We start from the raw sequence: 17990 nt of genomic DNA, 5'->3' as shown, positions 1-17990 counted from the left end.
TGACCATAAAGAATTTTGTTGTGTTATATAATTTTTTTCCATTTTATATTCTTATATGATGTTACACCCTGACGCTGACAGTTTTGTCATCATGGCAGTCTATCATTCTTTCTGTGCCACGGCTACAATTGTGAAACATCTGCATACTGAATTTATTTCAGAAACAAGACTTTTTTGGTTCATCTGCTCACCCTATGTTAAAAAAAAGTTGCTTGTCATCTGTGCCTCAGCATTGATGGCAAAAATCATTTTCATATAGTGAAAATCTGAATTTTTATTCAGAACTACTAGCTCCAAATATGCCTATATTCTAGTTTACCTGTAATTCAATGTCAACATAGTCATGCCCTCTTCTTTTTCCAGGTCACTAGTTAACTATGTTTAAGTATGAATAATTTCTGGTTGCATTTATATGTTAATTTTCTTTTACTTAATTCTGACTTCTCACAAACAAAAGAAAGATATGGCTTTGAACTACAGAGCACACTGGGGGATCGAGTTTTGTTCGTATTCTTTTAAAGTCTTCAGCTGCGTACTACTGTGGAGTGCTATGTCAAGTGCAACAAAGAGGTGGTCATGCAATCAGCTTGAACAAAGACTTCATTCCCTGTGTTATTGAAAGCAATATGAGGGGATAACCTTTTTGTGGAGGTTTTTATTTACACCATTCAGTCACTCTTTTTCTTTGCATGTGCAGCTGTTGCCACAACATAAGGGACTGATGCATAATTTTACTCCTGACAACTGAGGAAACGTAGGAAAAATAAAAAGCAGAAGAAGAAAAGATGGATGGCCTTAAACATTGTATATACATACGATTAAAGCGTGGAGGTGGAGCATAAGATCTAAAGGGCAAAAGGCTTTGGGGCTTGAGCGAAAAGCTAGCTCAGCAGGAAACTGATTATGCCACCAAAGGGATCCACTTTGCAAATCTACCATGTACAAACTCAAACAAAGGAGCATGGCAGCATGCAGGCAACTGAAAGTGAGGGTGGGGGTCTGACCCTTGCTGTTTTTTAGAGTCACTGGCACTTTTATGACCATGCTAATAAAGTGCTTTTGGGACAGCGCACCTCCCACACCTCTGCCTGTGCACACACACCAAGAACAGCTTGACTGGGCTTTAGGACCCGTGTTTCTGGACACATAGATCAATATGCTTCCTAAGGGTCTATATTTAAGATGGTGCTGTGTAGTATACTCGATCACAAGGGGTAGGGAGGGACCCTAAGATGGCCATTAACGGATTTGGATCGAGGTCTATGAAAGGGCTGACACGGTTCAGAGGGACCCCTAAATTACCGCTGCAAATCAAACCTGCCTTGAACACGTCACAATGTAAGCTGGCTATTCAGTATCTTCCCATACAATGTTCCCTCCCCTTTTTCAGTTGCTTGTTAATTCAAGGTGCAGTTGCTGATTATTCAGGCCACATCTTTTCACCCTTGATTCTCTGTGCCCTCGCTGCTGGAAATGCAAATCTGGAGCGTGACAAACGACGTAGGGCCGTCTCTGACACATTCAAGCCCCTGGCGTCCCCATGTCACTCCCCAGCTTACCACCTCCAGCGCCATAGTAATTACCCTTGTTGGATCGCTACGCCTAATCATACTTGATTTTAGGATGCACTGCCATTCTCTCCACTTGTTAGCCCCTCACACTACTTGGTTCTGATAGAGTACACCGATAATACTTGGGGAATGAGACACACTCATACATACATACATCAGATGTTCTATTAGTTAATCTTTGCATGAGGATGTTTTATACATATCGATTACAGTGGGGGGATTAATTATAGGCAGCACAAAAATCACCTTTAAATGAATCAGTTGTGATCTGAGCATACCAGTAGGAGAGGAACTTGATTTATAAACAATGAATAAAATAAATAAATTGTATAAAAGAATAATTAATAGATTCAGAGTCTATAAAAATGAGCCCCTTAAAGAGCAAGAGTAGGGGTGTGTGCAAGTGGCTTCCAATTTGTTCTCAGTTTGTTCCAGTAATGAGATCCAGGCCGTCTTTTCCAATGGATGAGATAATTAACTCCTGGGGACAGACTGCGTGGAGCTCTCTTGGTTTTATGGCACATGGAGAGAGATCTTTACAGCCCAGGCTGAGCATGGTTGCATTAATTGTAGTCTGATACATTTTGACTAATATAGTATATCAAAGTGGGCAACTGATAGGGGATGTGTTTAAAGAAATTGTGAGGAAGGGGTCAGTATAAAAATGGAAAGAAAAGAATGATGTTTTTATGGATAACAAAGCACACAACATTAAGCTGTGTGCTAATCTTTCTGGTATGGCATGGCCACTAATATTGAAGATGTATTTTAGGTTTTCCTTTGTAGGTAAGCCCTGTGATTTCTTTATGTGTCTAATATCATGGATATCATCTGGACTCAGAGATGAAGGGATTAGATGTCGCTGGTCAAAGATCAAACATTAAGGTCACTGCAGGTTAATGTCTACGGATTTTCTGAAGGAAATATTCCTCAAATCTGTACCAAATATTAACTTGCACTCAGGGATGAACTGGTTAGATCTTGGTGGTCAGTAGTCAAGGCCACTGTGATATTATGCCCATCCCACTTGTGAAAGAAATGTCTTTGGAAAGATGTTTGGAACTTTGTCCCAAATTGGACACAATTATTCACTTTGATTTAAAGATAAACTGCCTAGATCTGACCTGGTCAAAGTTTCAACTACTAAAAAGGATTATCAACTATTCAACTCATAAAGGATTATGGACAATAACTCAAAAATAAAGATGCTAATTATGACAATATTCTAATCCATTTCTAATAAAATAAGCGAATATAATATATGTGTAAAAGGTCAGCTTCACTGAAGTGTCACATTGTTTTGGAAGAAAAAGACTGTTAGTCAGTCTCATAACACAGCGACAGAATGAGAGATGCATATAAACCACAGCGTGACTGACTGGTGGAAACATGCAGTCAAAAGGGACTCATTCATGTTAATTGACATAAAATACAATGAGGCACCGCCACAGGTCCTTGCTTTCAGTGAGCAATGTCTGTTTTGGCCTTTTTTCTGTTCTTGGAAACCTCTTACTCAGTGTGTGACAGCAGCAGTGCTAGCATGAGTCAGGTCAGGCTTATTTCCGTTGCTGTAACCTGCCTCTCCTTCCTGCATTGTCTTGCCCTGTCCTTTGGAATGTGCACCGTAATGGTTTCCACCAATTGTCTATTTTCCACAGCTCATTGCTTTATTAAATTTGAGACTTTTATTCCTTTTCACTTTGAAACACTCTTAAATGCATCTTCTTCGTGTGACATGTAACTCAGCTGTGATAATTTACAACTTTTCTGTTTTCTTGTTTTCTTTTACAGAAACATGTGAAAAACCTTGTGAAGCTTGACCTGCAAGATAGCCTTCAGCAACACAAAGGCAAAGGTCTTCTCCACGTATTCATTACATCCATTCTCTCAACTCCCTTAGCGATTTCCTTCCAGGCCTGTTAAACATGGACGGCCAGCAAGCATTTCGCAGAACTTTATCACTTAACCCTAAAGTGGGACCAGTGGCTGCTCTACTAGGCTTCTGGCTCATAGTAATACCTGCCTTATCCAATGGGCAGACTTTCACTAGTTTCCACCCTGAACGTCGGGACTGGGTATTCAACCACCTGACAGTTCACCAAACCACAGGCGCTTTGTATATTGGAGCAGTCAACCGTGTGTACAAGCTCTCAGGCAACCTGACTCTTCTAGTCTCCCATGACACAGGCCCAGAGGATGACAACAAGGCGTGCTACCCTCCTCTGATTGTCCAGCCTTGTTCTGAGCCCCTTGTCTCAACCAACAATGTCAACAAGCTTCTCTTAATTGATTATTCCCAAAACCGGTTGCTGGCCTGTGGCAGCCTGTATCAGGGAGTCTGTAAACTCCTCAGATTGGATGACCTCTTTATCTTAGTGGAGCCTTCCCACAAGAAAGAACACTACCTCTCTAGTGTAAACCAGACTGGGACTATGTATGGGGTCATTGTGCCTTCGCAGGGCCAGGATGGGACCCTGTTTATTGGCACAGCGGTAGATGGCAAACAGGACTACTTTCCTACAATCTCCAGTCGAAAGTTGCCCCGTGACCCAGAATCCTCTGCTATGCTTGACTATGAATTGCACACAGATTTTGTGTCCTCCCTCATAAAGATACCATCAGACACACTGGCACTGGTCTCTCACTTTGACATCTACTATGTTTATGGCTTTGCCAGCGGCAGCTTTGTTTACTTCCTGACTGTTCAGCCCGAGACACCAGAAAACAGCATGTCGTCAAGCGGATCTGGCAGTGATCTGTTCTACACTTCTCGCATTGTTCGCCTCTGCAAAGATGACCCCAAGTTCCACTCCTATGTTTCCCTGCCTATTGGCTGTGTGAAGAGCGGTGTTGAGTACCGGCTACTGCAGGCTGCCTACCTTGGCAAGCCAGGACGTGTTCTCGCTGCATCACTCAATATCAGTGCCCACGATGATGTGCTCTTCACCATCTTCTCTAAGGGCCAGAAGCAGTTCCATCGCCCACCAGATGACTCAGCGCTCTGCGTCTTCACCATTCGTGACATCAATGCACGAATTAAGGAGCGCCTGCAGTCCTGCTACCAGGGAGAAGGAAACCTGGAACTTAACTGGCTGCTTGGGAAGGATGTGCAGTGCACAAAAGCGGTGAGTTATACTAAATGGATGACAAACACTTCATGCTGTACATGCACCCATCCACAGATCTGCAGATCATCCAGAGTGTAAAAGGGATTACAACTGAAATAACCCTCTTCCATATGGTAACAATGTGAAAGAGGATTTGAAGAACTTGAAAATCTTGTCATTGGGAAATATTATTGGGAAAATATGGGAAATAATATAGGGATAAATTGGCGAATAATTATTTGCACATCTCTGTTTTGCACATTATTCGTGTTTCTTTTTAATTCTTTGAGCTTCAAGTAGCTGAAAACAAAAAAGAGCTATTCATTTATATAATAAGGTCTGAATTTTTTATAAATTGAGTAACTTCTACATTTAGATTCTTTCTGAAATATGCTGGTAAACAGTGAAGGGAATTACTAAGTCCTCTCAATGAACCAGAAAAACACAGCAAGTTGTGCGAGCGTATGTTGTTGTTTTTAAAGGCAACAATCACACAGAAATGCTTTTGAATGCCTAGTATAGCATACTACTTTACAAATGACTCTCCTACTGCACTCAATTATTTCAAATTGTTTTTGTAGCTTTGATATCAGAAAATATCCACTTTCAAGTACATTTCAATAAGAGATATTCATAAATTAGAGAGGATTTATTTTTCTTGGCAACCATCAAAGTGGTAACATTCTCCTCGAGCACAACACAAGTAAACACACTCCCCTTCTAGAGCGAAAAAGAAAGTGGGGGGGGTGTCGCTCAAGTTACTCTGCTTCTGATGTTGGCATAATGTAGATCACACAGCAGACTATTCCTTCTGAAATCCCCAATTATGCTATAATACAAGGCCATGTATCCGTTACATGTTGTCACGTACAATTAAGGTTTCGCTCGTTCCCAGGAGACCACAGTCCTCTGTGCTTTCATTCTTTAATTGCAAATAGGAATTTAAGAATATTAAGAATTAATGACTGGCTAAGTGTGCATGTGTGCTGTATATCTGTGTGTGCATAGGAGACACTTCTAATACTGGGTGTACAAGCAGTATGTGAATTGTGGGGTTTAATGATATCCCTATCCTTCACTATGATGAGAACCGCACTGATCAGCTTCTTTTGTTGCTAATCCCCCCCGGGGAACTCAGTTGACCACTGCTATTAAAATCAGTAAATTCCCCATTAGCACAGTGTCAGAGGTGATTGTCAGGAGGAGGGAGACATTATCTCAAACTAGCTGTTGGACTTTATTGGCTCTGCTGAGAAGGCGGGATAAGATGTTGGCAGAAGAAGGGGAAATAGTGGTATAAACTGATGACACTGGGAGCCTTTTAAACTGTTGGAGCTCCATTTGGAATATTTTTCTAGTTTCCCAGAAGATTGCCCAATCATGTATGTGCATGTTTATAGTTTTTATCTGCAAAGCTGCACCCCCACTTCATTCTTTAGGCATTTATTCCCAGTAATGCATTACACTGCACCAAGCTTTGTATATTTAGCCGCAGTCACATATAAAACGCAGTCCTTAAGACCAAGACTGGCTACTAAATCCATAGTACAATGTGGATTATAAAGACAGATGTCAGTGCATGTGGAACTCATATAACCTGTCCAAAATACATTTAACACCCAGATATGTCAAACATGCTGACATTGTGTGCTGGATGTTAAATCCTCAACTTAAGTAGTGTGACTACTTTCAAGTACACATACTGTATGCTTCACATCTTTTTTTTTTTTCTTAAGTATGTTCCTGTGTGACTCTGTGTGGTATTTTAAGTGTATTTTTTTGCATCCATCAAAATGTGAGGTTCTTCAAGGTTAGACCAACCCAAGTGTATTTTAGCTAACTGTTAACTGTACCTTGCTTGGTTTCTGAGTAAATTACACATGCAGCTTCAGTACCTCTCTTCTGGTCTGTTGTAAACAGCAGGTAGCCAGTAAGCTCAAAGCAGAGAACTTTAATTATACCCCCAGCTCTCATTCTTGCAGACATTTTACTGTGTTCAGTTACATGCAGGCCAAGGCTGAGGCTGGGAATGGAACTGAGGCTGAGCCAGGGGATTCAGACACAGCAGCCAATCAAAGATTTATCACCCAGCCATCCAGCCTTCTGCCATCTGGAGATTCACACCATCTCTGTAGTCAATCCCATGGAGTAGAGCCATGATGGGATTCTTTCTGTATCACACTGTGTGTGTTTGTGTGTCCATGTGTCACACTATCCTCCTGTCTTGCTTTTTTGCTCATGCCCTTAGAACTAATTAACCACTTGTGAAGGCAAAGTGGGACTAGAGTTGATAAATTTGATATACTCTGAGAGAAAAAGCTCTGAGAGCACATATCCTGTCACATCTAAACAGGGCAGGAGCTATTTTCTCAGCAGAAAATGAATATTATTTCATGTTGTGAGATGTTCAATAAGGATTAATCGCATATGTTTAATTTAGGTCTCATGTAATTTGTCACTTGAAAAAGTGGTATAGAAAACTACATTTCTCCACTACTTGTGAGATTTATTGTAAGTCAGCAGTAAAAACACAATGAAACAAAAAAATCTGCAAGAAGGTGAACAAGAAAGCTCGACCACATGGACTCCAGGGGGATTTGAGCTGTCTGCCAAGTCTACTAAGCATACATCATCTGAACAATCTAGATATAATCAGAACCAAATGGTTAGGAGCCCAACAGACCATATGTGGAATAGCTGCATGGTTTTCAGGGAGTATATATTGATAAGCCGATGTCTGGAACTCACGGCTGTTCCTCAAGATAGCTGCTGGCTTTCCCATCTGATTCATACTGTCTGTGTCATCAACTTATGTTTAAGAGAAGCCTAGAACAATTGCGTACAGTACATTTGATGTTATCACCACATGAGACATGAACAATGTTAACTCACCAGATTTTTTTTTTCTTTTTAAATACCGCAGTAGTACTCCATAGCGCACTGTGCTATTTTGGGCAAAGGGAATAAAAGGAAATGCCACAAAGTGAGGGGCGTGAGGATACAAGCAGAGGCGATTATTCCCCTTCAGCGTTATTGCTCTGTTCATGAAAATATATGTAGAAAGGTTGTACAGCCACTGTGTGAGAGACAGAGCAGCCTTCCACACACTCTCAACACAGTCTGCTTAGACCATTCTGACAGTGAAAAAGACAGAAGCAGGGATAGAAAGGAGACAGATGAGAAATGTGACAGTAAGAAAACTAATGAGTAGGGGCTGTAAAAAGGGGATATATATTTAGAATTTGAATAAGATAGAGTTTGTGAGCAAGGGACTATGGGATCTACGCATGTAATGCTTGCCTGGCCATTTCACTTTAGTCTGCATGGCACATTGAGGCCAATGATACTCGGTGACTGTCAGCTGACCTGATTCAACACCAGACAGATCACTGTCTTACTTCTTATTCACCTCCTCCTCATTGCTTGTATTTTCATATCTTGAAAGAACAAGAAGTTTTCATTCTAAGCAGCTCTCTTAAGGTCCATAAGCATGCCCAAATTTTCCTTAAGAGCTGAATTTAAATTCACTGAGAATTCACTAAGGCAGTTGTTTTCTAGTGAATAGGTAAATGTCATTAGTGCTTCTTTGGTTACATGAACATTTCTGTGTTGCATAGTTATCATGCATTGTGCTCGCTAATGCACACTGTTATCATGCAATATGTGTATTTCCGCTGTGATGTTGTGATAGGCCAGGGTAATGAGCCACAGTGAGAGCAAGGTGGAGCTCAGTCGGGTGGAGCTGATACATATCTTTGTGGTGTACCCGAAAGAAAAACGTTTGTCTGGCTAAGAGACTCACGTGAGCACTTCCTCCTCGCTCTGACCTTCCTCTTTCCCTCAGGCTCACCTCTCTCATCTGCTCATTGGCATCTCAAACACTCTCTGACACTGCCACTATTTCCACAACTTTGGCCATCGCTCTCATGTTTCAGTCTGTCACCTTCATCTTTGGTCCTTACTGAGCTGTCTTGTTTTATAATGCTCTGTATCTCAGCCTCTCTTTACTGCTGTTGCCTCATCCTGTAAGTCTGTCTTTCTCTGGTGTATTTTTTCCACTTCCTATTCCTACATATCATTACAGTTTAATTAAATTTTATTTACATAGGGCCAAATCACAACAATAGTTGCCTCAAGGCACTTACAGTATGTTTAATTTTAAGGAATTCTGTGCTTAATGCCACAGATTACCCTCATAATCATGATCACCATTTTTTTAAACATTCTTGTTATTATTTTGTAATTCATAACCTTTTTTTTCTGTCTTTAGCCGGTGCCCATTGATGACTCCTTCTGTGGTCTGGACATCAACCAGCCACTTGGCGGCTCTCAACTAGTGACTGGCCACACTCTCTACACTGAGACTCGGGACCGTATGACTTCTGTGACCTCTTATGTCTACAATGGCTACTGTGTAGCTTTTGTGGGTACCAAGAGTGGACGCCTAAAGAAGGTGAGTACCAACTACCTTCCTCTTCTCATCCAGCAGTTAAAGGTCTCTTGTATAAGTTCTCTGCTTGTGTTATTACTGTGACACATAGGGAGTTATACTGCTCAATAGTCCAGGGGGGACTGACACTGTGAAGTGGTCCTATTTCTGTGTAGATGGATGATGGTCACAAGGAAACATAGCTGCTTAATATTTAATCCCAGCTGTCAAAGTGTCAGAGAGGTGTAATGGCAATGGCTAGCTCACTGTAGTGGTCATTACCAGTTCCTTGTTAAGTGAGCTCTAGTGTTGCACTGTTAAGTATCCTGCACTGAACCATTAATTTTAATAGGCACCTTTCTGCTTTGGCCCACTGAGAGCTAAGGGAAAGAGCCAGCCCATGCACTGAAATTCCTAGTCTTGGTGAGAGAATACAAAGGCTACAGAGGGTTAAGGGCTCCTGGCCAGTTAATAATAATAGATTTCACACCCTAGCTACAGGAAACATGGTATTACTGTGGATTTATATTTCACTGGGAAATCTACACCACAGCTACGCCATAATGGCAAATCCCTCTGAGACCTTACATTGTAACTTACTGACTTATGGTGGAACCTGACGTGCATCTCCATAGAAATGTGTCTACAAGTCTCATCAATGCAACTCATAACTATTGCGATTGGGCTGTTTAGTACTGTTGTTTCCTCCTATGCATTTCAGGCAACTTTTTCACTGCAGTTCTTGAGTTTTCAGTGAGAGAATAAGAATCATGATCTCAATATAAGGAATAATAATCATAGCATCAATAAAAGGATTTACACATGTTGGCAAATTCCCAGAGGAGGATGGGTGAAACTATTGGAATGGACATGAGACAATGTGCAAAGAAGTGAAAAACTTTCAGGAACAGAAGAAAGACAAATAACAGAAATTGGGGATCCAGTAGGGAAATTTTAATTGTTTCTCTTGGTTGGCACCACATGTAAAACACTGGGAGACGACCGCGTGGTGATTAACCCGTAATGCCACATGCATTAGTATAAATGCCAGCAGTGATGTTGGCCACTTATGTAGGTTACGTTACAGGCTCAGAAGTCTAAATCAGGCATGAGATTAAACTTTTGACTAGCTGGAATAAATAGTGCAGAGCAGAAGTGCTGTTAAGTGCCGCTCTGGGTTCTGGGATGGAGAGTTTGATTGTCAGTCAGACACATCTATGATTTATTGGTTGTTTTCAAACAGCTCTTGCACTGTTGTGTGACACTGACATTCCCCCAAACAGCTGATTAGCTATATATATATATTGTTGGACATTGACACTTATTATTTTTATAGTTATTTTGGCTATTTACCAAAATAAGTACACGTTACACCAATGTAATGCATATAGGTTTAATATACAGACTCTCAGCTTTCACTTAAACATAAATAGCGTACTAACCACTAAACAATTGTAAGTGTTGCTATACACAGTCCCCCATTCTCAGGGGCCAAAATGTAGTTACCTATCTGGTAATATTCTGTGATATACTATATGTATGTATGGCTTTGGTTGAAATTTGAGTTTTCGGGTAGGCCTGTCATAGTTGTCCTTTGTCTCGTGTCCAGACTGCAATTAGACAGCTAGTTGAAGGATATTGATAGATTTATTGACCTTGCTTGTCCTCTCATTGGGCTGACTGTCTCAGTGTCATTCTGAGATCACAAATGTCAGGAGTGGAACATAAATGTCAGTGTCGTGGGTTATTTTGGTCTTCATTTTTTCATTTTTAAATCAATTTACTAATCAGGCTGTTGTGTAGAGAATATTAATTTGACTTAACCCTCAGTTTGAGTCAACTTTTTTTTACCTTTTCATCGGTTTTAATTATTTGCAACAGAGGAGTGTTTTCCTCACTCTGTTGCTTGCATAAGGTGTGTGTTAGCTTGTTTCTGTCCACACTCCTGTCTGTACCTGCCGCTCGCAGTCACCCATTTCCCTCTGCTATGTCCTTACTCTGTTTCAAAATCCATGCAAAATAGCCTTGTGTGCATCTGTGTGACTTTGAATCCACACAGAGGCATGACTGTAACCACAGTAACGCTAAGGTGGGGCAGGAATTAACCAGGATATGAGAAGCGCACCTAGACAAAAGGTACCACGGTCCAGTGGTCAGAACATAAAAAAAGCTAGCAGTCACCCACAGAGAATGATCCCATGACACACAGAATATGGTTTCACTAACAGAGAACATTAGAAAGTTCAAATGATATGTTGTCTTAATATTTATGATTATAATAATCTTCTTACTATGAGGTGGCTGAAGTGAGAAAATGGTGGATAATTTTTTTTTAACTCTGTTAAAATATTCTCGGTAATGTGAATAAACTCAGCACGAGATTATATTAAGTGTAGAAATCAAAATGATGTCCGCCATAATGAAATATTAATTGTATATTTCTGTGACATTCCCAAAAATTAAATTGCATTTTGCGTTGTTAACTCAGGTTTTTACTGCTATATAAAAGGTTGTGTTTTAGTGAGGTCTTGCTGTCAAAGTATGTTTGGAGGACTTTAATTGAACCTAATTTGCTTTTGATCGCGTGAGAATATATGCACTCTTCTGCTGTGCAGAAATTTGCAAGCAGATGTGCTGTTGGATAGTGAAACGTGATGATTTGCATGAATGCAAATGATCAACAATGTACAAGCTCTGACTGCTGGGAGAATGACAGAGAATTGGGATTCCCCTGTGGCAATTCGCAGCAGCTTAAAAAAAAATCTGTTTTCATTTATAACGACCAATCAGTAATTAATAATAATCAGTCGGTCCAAAGTATGCATTGTTTACACTGAGTGTTATTCAACACCCCGGCTATCCCCCCACCCCACCCTTCCCCCCAGCCTGCCCTGCCATGCTGTGACAGAGGGAGGGCAGAGGGATAGGGTGACCTGAAGAGCATGAGCTACAGTTTCCTCTGCAGAGGGATGATAAGCTCCTACAGAGTTGCATGAGACACCTACATGGAGTAGGATGCTGGAGGCTTCCTGCAGATCTGAGCATGACACAGCTAGGGTGACAAGATTTGTTGCTTTGCTGGTGATACAGTGCTATACCTCCAGCTCTTTCATGCATCCAAGAAAGACAGACAGATGGGGAAAGGGAGGGGTGTGGTGCATAGGGATGCACGATTACAGGATGTGAGTGTGAGCCACGATGAGCAAAAAATAGGAAAACAGAGTAGCAGGAATAGGCATCTTTAGAAGAAGAAGAAGCAAGAAGGTACTAGGGGAGGGAGGAAGAGACCGTCGAAATGTGAATTTTGTGCCGCCAAAGAAACCAGGGCTGCACCACTGCTTGTAATTGGATTGGCTCCCTTCCCAAAGAATACCCCCTCCCCATCCTTCCACTCAATGCTTCCCCATTCAATCCCACTCCTCCTTCCCTCCCTCCATTTCCCTCTTGCTTTCCCTGCAGATCAGCTCCCGTATATGCTGCTGTTTCTTTGGCTTTGCGGGAACATGGCAAAGCATGAGGGATGATGTTGGCGGATATCACTGCCTGTGGCAGGCTTTTGTAGGGGATTGATTGAGGAAGAGGGGTTAAGAGGGTGGGGGAGTAAGCAGACACCAAAGTAAGAAAAATGCATATATAGTGTGGCAGACTGCAGGAAACAATAACACGACATAGGAGTCTCATACAGTGCTGCAGCAAAAAATATTCTGTCGTGATGTTAGCAGGGTGTGAAGTCATTACATTTTGCTGAGAGATGTTGGAACAAACAGGCATCCCATATACTTTATGAACTTAGTCTATGCTTGCAGTGAAATACTCTAACACATAGTACTACAATGCATAAGCTGTGTGTTTGAATGTGTTGTGAGGCTTCCATAAATTGGTTGTGGACTTCTGGGTGGTATTCTTGAAGGCAGTGATTGATGGTGGAGGCCAGTAGGTGTTCACCTCAGCAGAAGACGCCTAATGCACCAACCCTTATGAATGTGTTTTAGCGACAGGAAAACCATTTACAATGAGGAATAAACTAGACCTTTATCCCAGTCAAAGCTATAATTACAGATCTTCTAGTGAGCTGGTAGTCCTGCTCTTAAGTTAATGTATTATTTAAATTCTAGAGCAAGATGTAAAGTCATTCTGTCCAGACTGCATATTATCCACATCAGCCTCTGTCATCTATGTTATCACGCTTATGTACACAGAAACCAAAGATGGCTCTGTGGGTTAACTTTATGAAGATAGGCAATCTGCTATGCAATTGGACACACATTACCCGAGAATTGCATCATCCAAGTTAAAATTGACTGTGTGTGGTGCACTTTGTGCCGGGGAGGAGGCATATCCCATATGGGGACTGGGATTGGTGGGAATCAACGATGGCAATGGAGCAGAGGAGCTGCGGAAAGCATTGCCTTTGATATAGATGGGGATGGAGGGCACTGCTGCACATGTAAAATTAGATGTTGAAAGAAGCCAGAGCAAAAACTGAATGTGAAAGTTAAAACATGTTCAGCAGAGGGGCATTCATGATTCCCATCTTAATTGGAGTCAGTTCACAGACAATGAGAAGAAGCATCCTCTATCCCTGTTTTTCTCACAAGCTCAACAGAGTTGTTGAACCTGAGACCATAGGGATCCATTCCCAAATGGTAGGCTCCCATGTATTCTAAATCCTGCAAAACTATTAAGATCCAACCAGGCTTTGCGATTACATTATGGAAAGGTAATTGAGTCATGAAGGATTGGCATAATCTGTATAGCTATTGTACTGTACTCTTTAGAAACAACAATTATTTTAGTAAATGTAGGCTAGTTTACCCTTCAGTGTTTTGGTTTGGATTAGGCGAACAGTAAACCATCAGTGGAAAAGTTTGTTGTTGTTCTTTTTGTCATGCCCTGATGAATAATGGGGAATTGGTTTGGATAATGTGTTTTGTAGCTAAAAGAGGCAACTTAAAAGGGTGGTTCAGGTGTTTAACTGGACAAATGTCCTGTAGATCTGGTTAACGTAGCAGAGTGTGCGCAGCTTAGTCACATGGCTCCCACAGTAGCTTGAAGAACAGCAGGGTTGTGTGTGTTGTGTAGACAGTGCGGGGGGGGTCACTGAGGGGAACAGCTGATCACAGAGCATAAAGTATTCCAGACTTAAAAGGCTTGTAAATGCAGGCAGCTGCTACTACAGGGTCCTGGTGGACAAGTGACCACCCTCCCTCCAACCTCACTCTCACCCTTCTATGCTGTGGTTACCCCGAACAGAGAGGGTGATCTTGCAATGAGCCTCGGTGAATTATTTCTTGGATTTGTTGCTCTGAGAAGGAATATGATCAGAGCGACTTGGGTGTCTGGCCTATCAGCCCAGAGGTTGCTCACCTGTCTTTGTGTGGCCTGGCTTTGCCTGGCATGGATTTTTATGTGGAAGTGATGGATTAGCTCAGCAAATTTACTGACTTCTTTCCAACCCTTGACTTTTGTTTTCACTGTAGCCCAGCTATGTTGTCTAAATAGTAATGCACAAGGATACTGGGGCAGTAATGAAGGAGAGAAAGAAAGTAGAACAGGTGGAAAAACTGAGTCGGTGAAATAATAATAGACACACAGATGAACATCTAGAGTAAAAGAGGGAGAGAAGCTCTAACTATCATTAAGGATAATGTCCATAGCAACAGCTGAGGCTCATGGCAACAACTGAAAGGAGGCCCATCCTGTTCCCCCAGGGGTACAAATTATTTTGAAAACAGAAGTGAGCCATCCTGTCACCTGCATCCCCTAAAACGCGCTAACACAGAGTGACTATCTAGATGTATGAAACCTAACCTCTTTTTATGGAAAATGTTCAGTTTTTGTTCATAACTGCAAAAACAAATTCCAAAAACCTAAAAGCACAGATAATTAATCATTTTAATGGCTTTATTAAAGATCTTTGTAGTCCCTACACAACATAAATTAACCTTACAATACAATACAAAGAAATACAATTACAAGTGAAAAGAACTGTCACAATCGCCACCAGGTAGAACTTATTTCCAGTCATCATAGTCAGTAATTGCTATTTCTCACTGAATGCTTTATATAATAACAATTGCATCACTTAGATTGAATAGTGTGTTCTACTTAATCCCAGACTGAACAAATAATTGCATTCCATTGTTAAATTATTATTTGTTTTATCTTGTGTGGTTAAAATTAAATGGAAAAACATCACACGAAATACACCTATTTATGGAGCAACTGACATTTTAGATAAAAAGTGGCATGAATGGGCGATTATTTAACTGATATTACAGCTGTGTTATGCACCTATTACAACCATCTTTGTGGGTCTCTCTCTCCTTGATTGCTGGCAATCTTTTTAATCATGTTAAACTATCAATACAGCCTCGGTTTCCCTACTAGAAACAGCTGGGCGCTTGGCATACCCTCTAGAAATCAAAACTGTTGCTGGTAAAACAATTTTTTTTTTTTTTCCTCCTAGCACAACTTCCAGCACATCCACAGAGAGGCTGGATCAAACCAACACAATATCCAAAACTGCAAACAGAGGCAAATTTAATTTGTGTAGCAGTTGTGTGTGGTAGCTGAGAAAGACCATCTTTTTTACAGTTTCAAAAAAGAAAAAAATACTGTAAAGCTCTGTCTTGTGGAGTAATACCGTCTGATCAACAGCAGGATATTGGGGAGAAAAGGAACTTCAGCCAGGACTGAAGAAGTCCTCTGTTGGGTGATTATTGAGACTATGTAAATGACATTTTTTGGCATGTTAAATCTGGAAGAATGATATTGTTTGTATTCTGTTTATTTTAAATGATATATTTCTGTAGAGGCTGTGTGTCTTTGGGTGTAAAGATGGTTGCCATAGATGTTTAATTACCACAACCATCTCTCTAGTCCAGCTCAACCCCAGCTTGTTTATGGATTTTTGGACTGGCAGAATGCCTGTGTGACCTTTTCGAACCTGGCCTCTACTTGCTCCTGCCCAGTCTGTTACCCTGAGCCAGATAAAGAGGTGGCCAGCGGCATCCCCAGCCTGCAGGAGCAGGCTGTGCCTTTCATGGCTCTCTTTAGAGCACAAGCTTCTCTATCTGCCAGACCTGGTCGAGGCTTCCCTAAACACTTCACTGTTAAAAGGCCAGCAGAAGACCAAGAGCCCCTGCTGTTCCATTCATCTGAGCTTTATATCTTTTTTTTTTCTTTGTCTGCCTGATTTACTCACTTTCTGTCAGTCGTTCCGTCTCATTCCCCCTGTCTTTTCATAGCAGTGAGTTAAATGTAGCCAGGTCAGTCAGCTTGGTTTCTGCTCAGTTTTTCTTCTCTTCCCTCTCATGTCTCGCTTTCTACCCCATTCTCTGTCTCAGTCTCTAACTCTTTCTGCCACTCTATTTTTCCTCCTTCTTGCTGCTCAGACTTTTACAATGACACAGCCTACCCTGCAGTGATCTCATTAATCACATTCAAACAGCTCCATGTTGCTTTCTCTCCTTCCATGTGTCTCCCTCTCCTTTCACTTCCTCTAATTGCCTGCTCTTTTCTCTGCCAGTGTTTCGAAGGAAGTGTTTTTCATTATCTAACAACAGGAGACAAATACTCATACAGTGCATACATTTTACAACAGATGGATTTTGTACATGTAGGCTTTATTTAGCTGAAAGGTATGCATTCACCTGTGCCAAAATGTTATCTGAATCCCAAAAGAGACAAAGTCTGATTCACACATGTCCCTAAATGTGTTGTGCACTACTTATTTATTCATTTACCACAGAGATTACTTTTTTGTCTGAATAGAACTTTTTTGTGAGACCTTTCATTAACAATGCATTTTATTACTATTATTTAGGAGACAAATATTCCCCGTAGAGTGTGTCCCATAATTGGACTAACTTCACAAGTGAGATTAATTAACCCATTGTTGATTAGAGCCACTTTTCACTGGAGACTGTCTAAAGAAAACGCCTTGCAGTAATCTAGCTTCTTCAGCATGTTTTCCTATTGATTAGGCTTCAAATTAAGTTAATGGCAGAATTATGTAGCTTGAACTTTTTATGTTTAAAAACTCTCACTTTTAAACTTTTGTTTGTATTGAGAGCTGTAAATGAAGTCTGTGTCATTGCTTTGTGTGACTTTTATTAATGTGTGAAGCCATTGTAAGATAAGATGACCTTTATTAGTCCCACAGGTGGGAAAGTTGTTGTTGTTAGGATTAAGAAGCCACATCAAGCGCAGATCTGTGTCTTCCAGGATACACAGAAAGATTAAACAAGATAGGAAAAAGCTGAATGTTCTCTTCATTTCTAATGAATATTGTATTTCTAGTCAAAATATCCAGGCAGTTGAATGTGTAATATAAAACACACAAAAATACTGTATGTACAGAACATGATGGCGCGTTGGGAGGCAGCTTATCACAGCCTATCAGTTTTAGCTGTTTAGTCTGCTGCTAGTGTAGGCACCACAGGGAGAACATTTGAAATTCATAGAAATACTTATCAGTTTTTGCTATTGATCTGTTACTCTGGAAATGGTATAGTATGGGTGTAAGCCTTATTTATTTATTTTCTTTTTGCCTGAGGTATGAATGTCTGAGATGAAATGTCTTCCAGCAGTTCCACCAATCAAAGAGGAAACTTTTCTCTCTCCTAAATGAACTTTAAGTATTCAGCACTTGACTTTTGTCCCTTCTGCAGCAAGTGTGAAATGGAACACGGTTCTTTTTTCTTCATCATTTTCTCCACTGACCTTGCTGAAATAGACAGGCAGGAAAGGACGGATAGCCAAAGAGTAAACATCTTTAGGACAGAATGGCGAAAAAAAAATAGAGAAAATAGATTAGCAAGCAACATCTGTCAAAGTGGATGACTGGCTCAGTGCCAGGCTTTATTGATTTGCTTTACA

At 40.8% G+C, this 17990-nt stretch overlaps 1 protein-coding gene across 2 annotated transcripts in view; it reads left to right on the top strand.

The window, feature by feature from the left end:
* Positions 1–17990, top strand: part of plxna2 (plexin A2) — a 163846-nt gene that overhangs the window by 21443 nt on the left and 124413 nt on the right. For both annotated transcript variants that reach the window (XM_019350081.2, XM_005448437.4), the window contains exons 2-3: positions 3363–4696; positions 8949–9131. In XM_019350081.2, the coding sequence (XP_019205626.1) occupies positions 3497–4696; positions 8949–9131 (1383 nt within the window). In that variant the 5' untranslated portion in view covers positions 3363–3496. The remainder of the gene's footprint in view (positions 1–3362; positions 4697–8948; positions 9132–17990) is intronic.

This window comes from Oreochromis niloticus, linkage group LG20 (assembly GCF_001858045.2).
Source record: "Oreochromis niloticus isolate F11D_XX linkage group LG20, O_niloticus_UMD_NMBU, whole genome shotgun sequence".
NCBI lineage: Eukaryota > Metazoa > Chordata > Actinopteri > Cichliformes > Cichlidae > Oreochromis > Oreochromis niloticus.
This window is presented reverse-complemented; position numbering and strand designations above follow the sequence as displayed.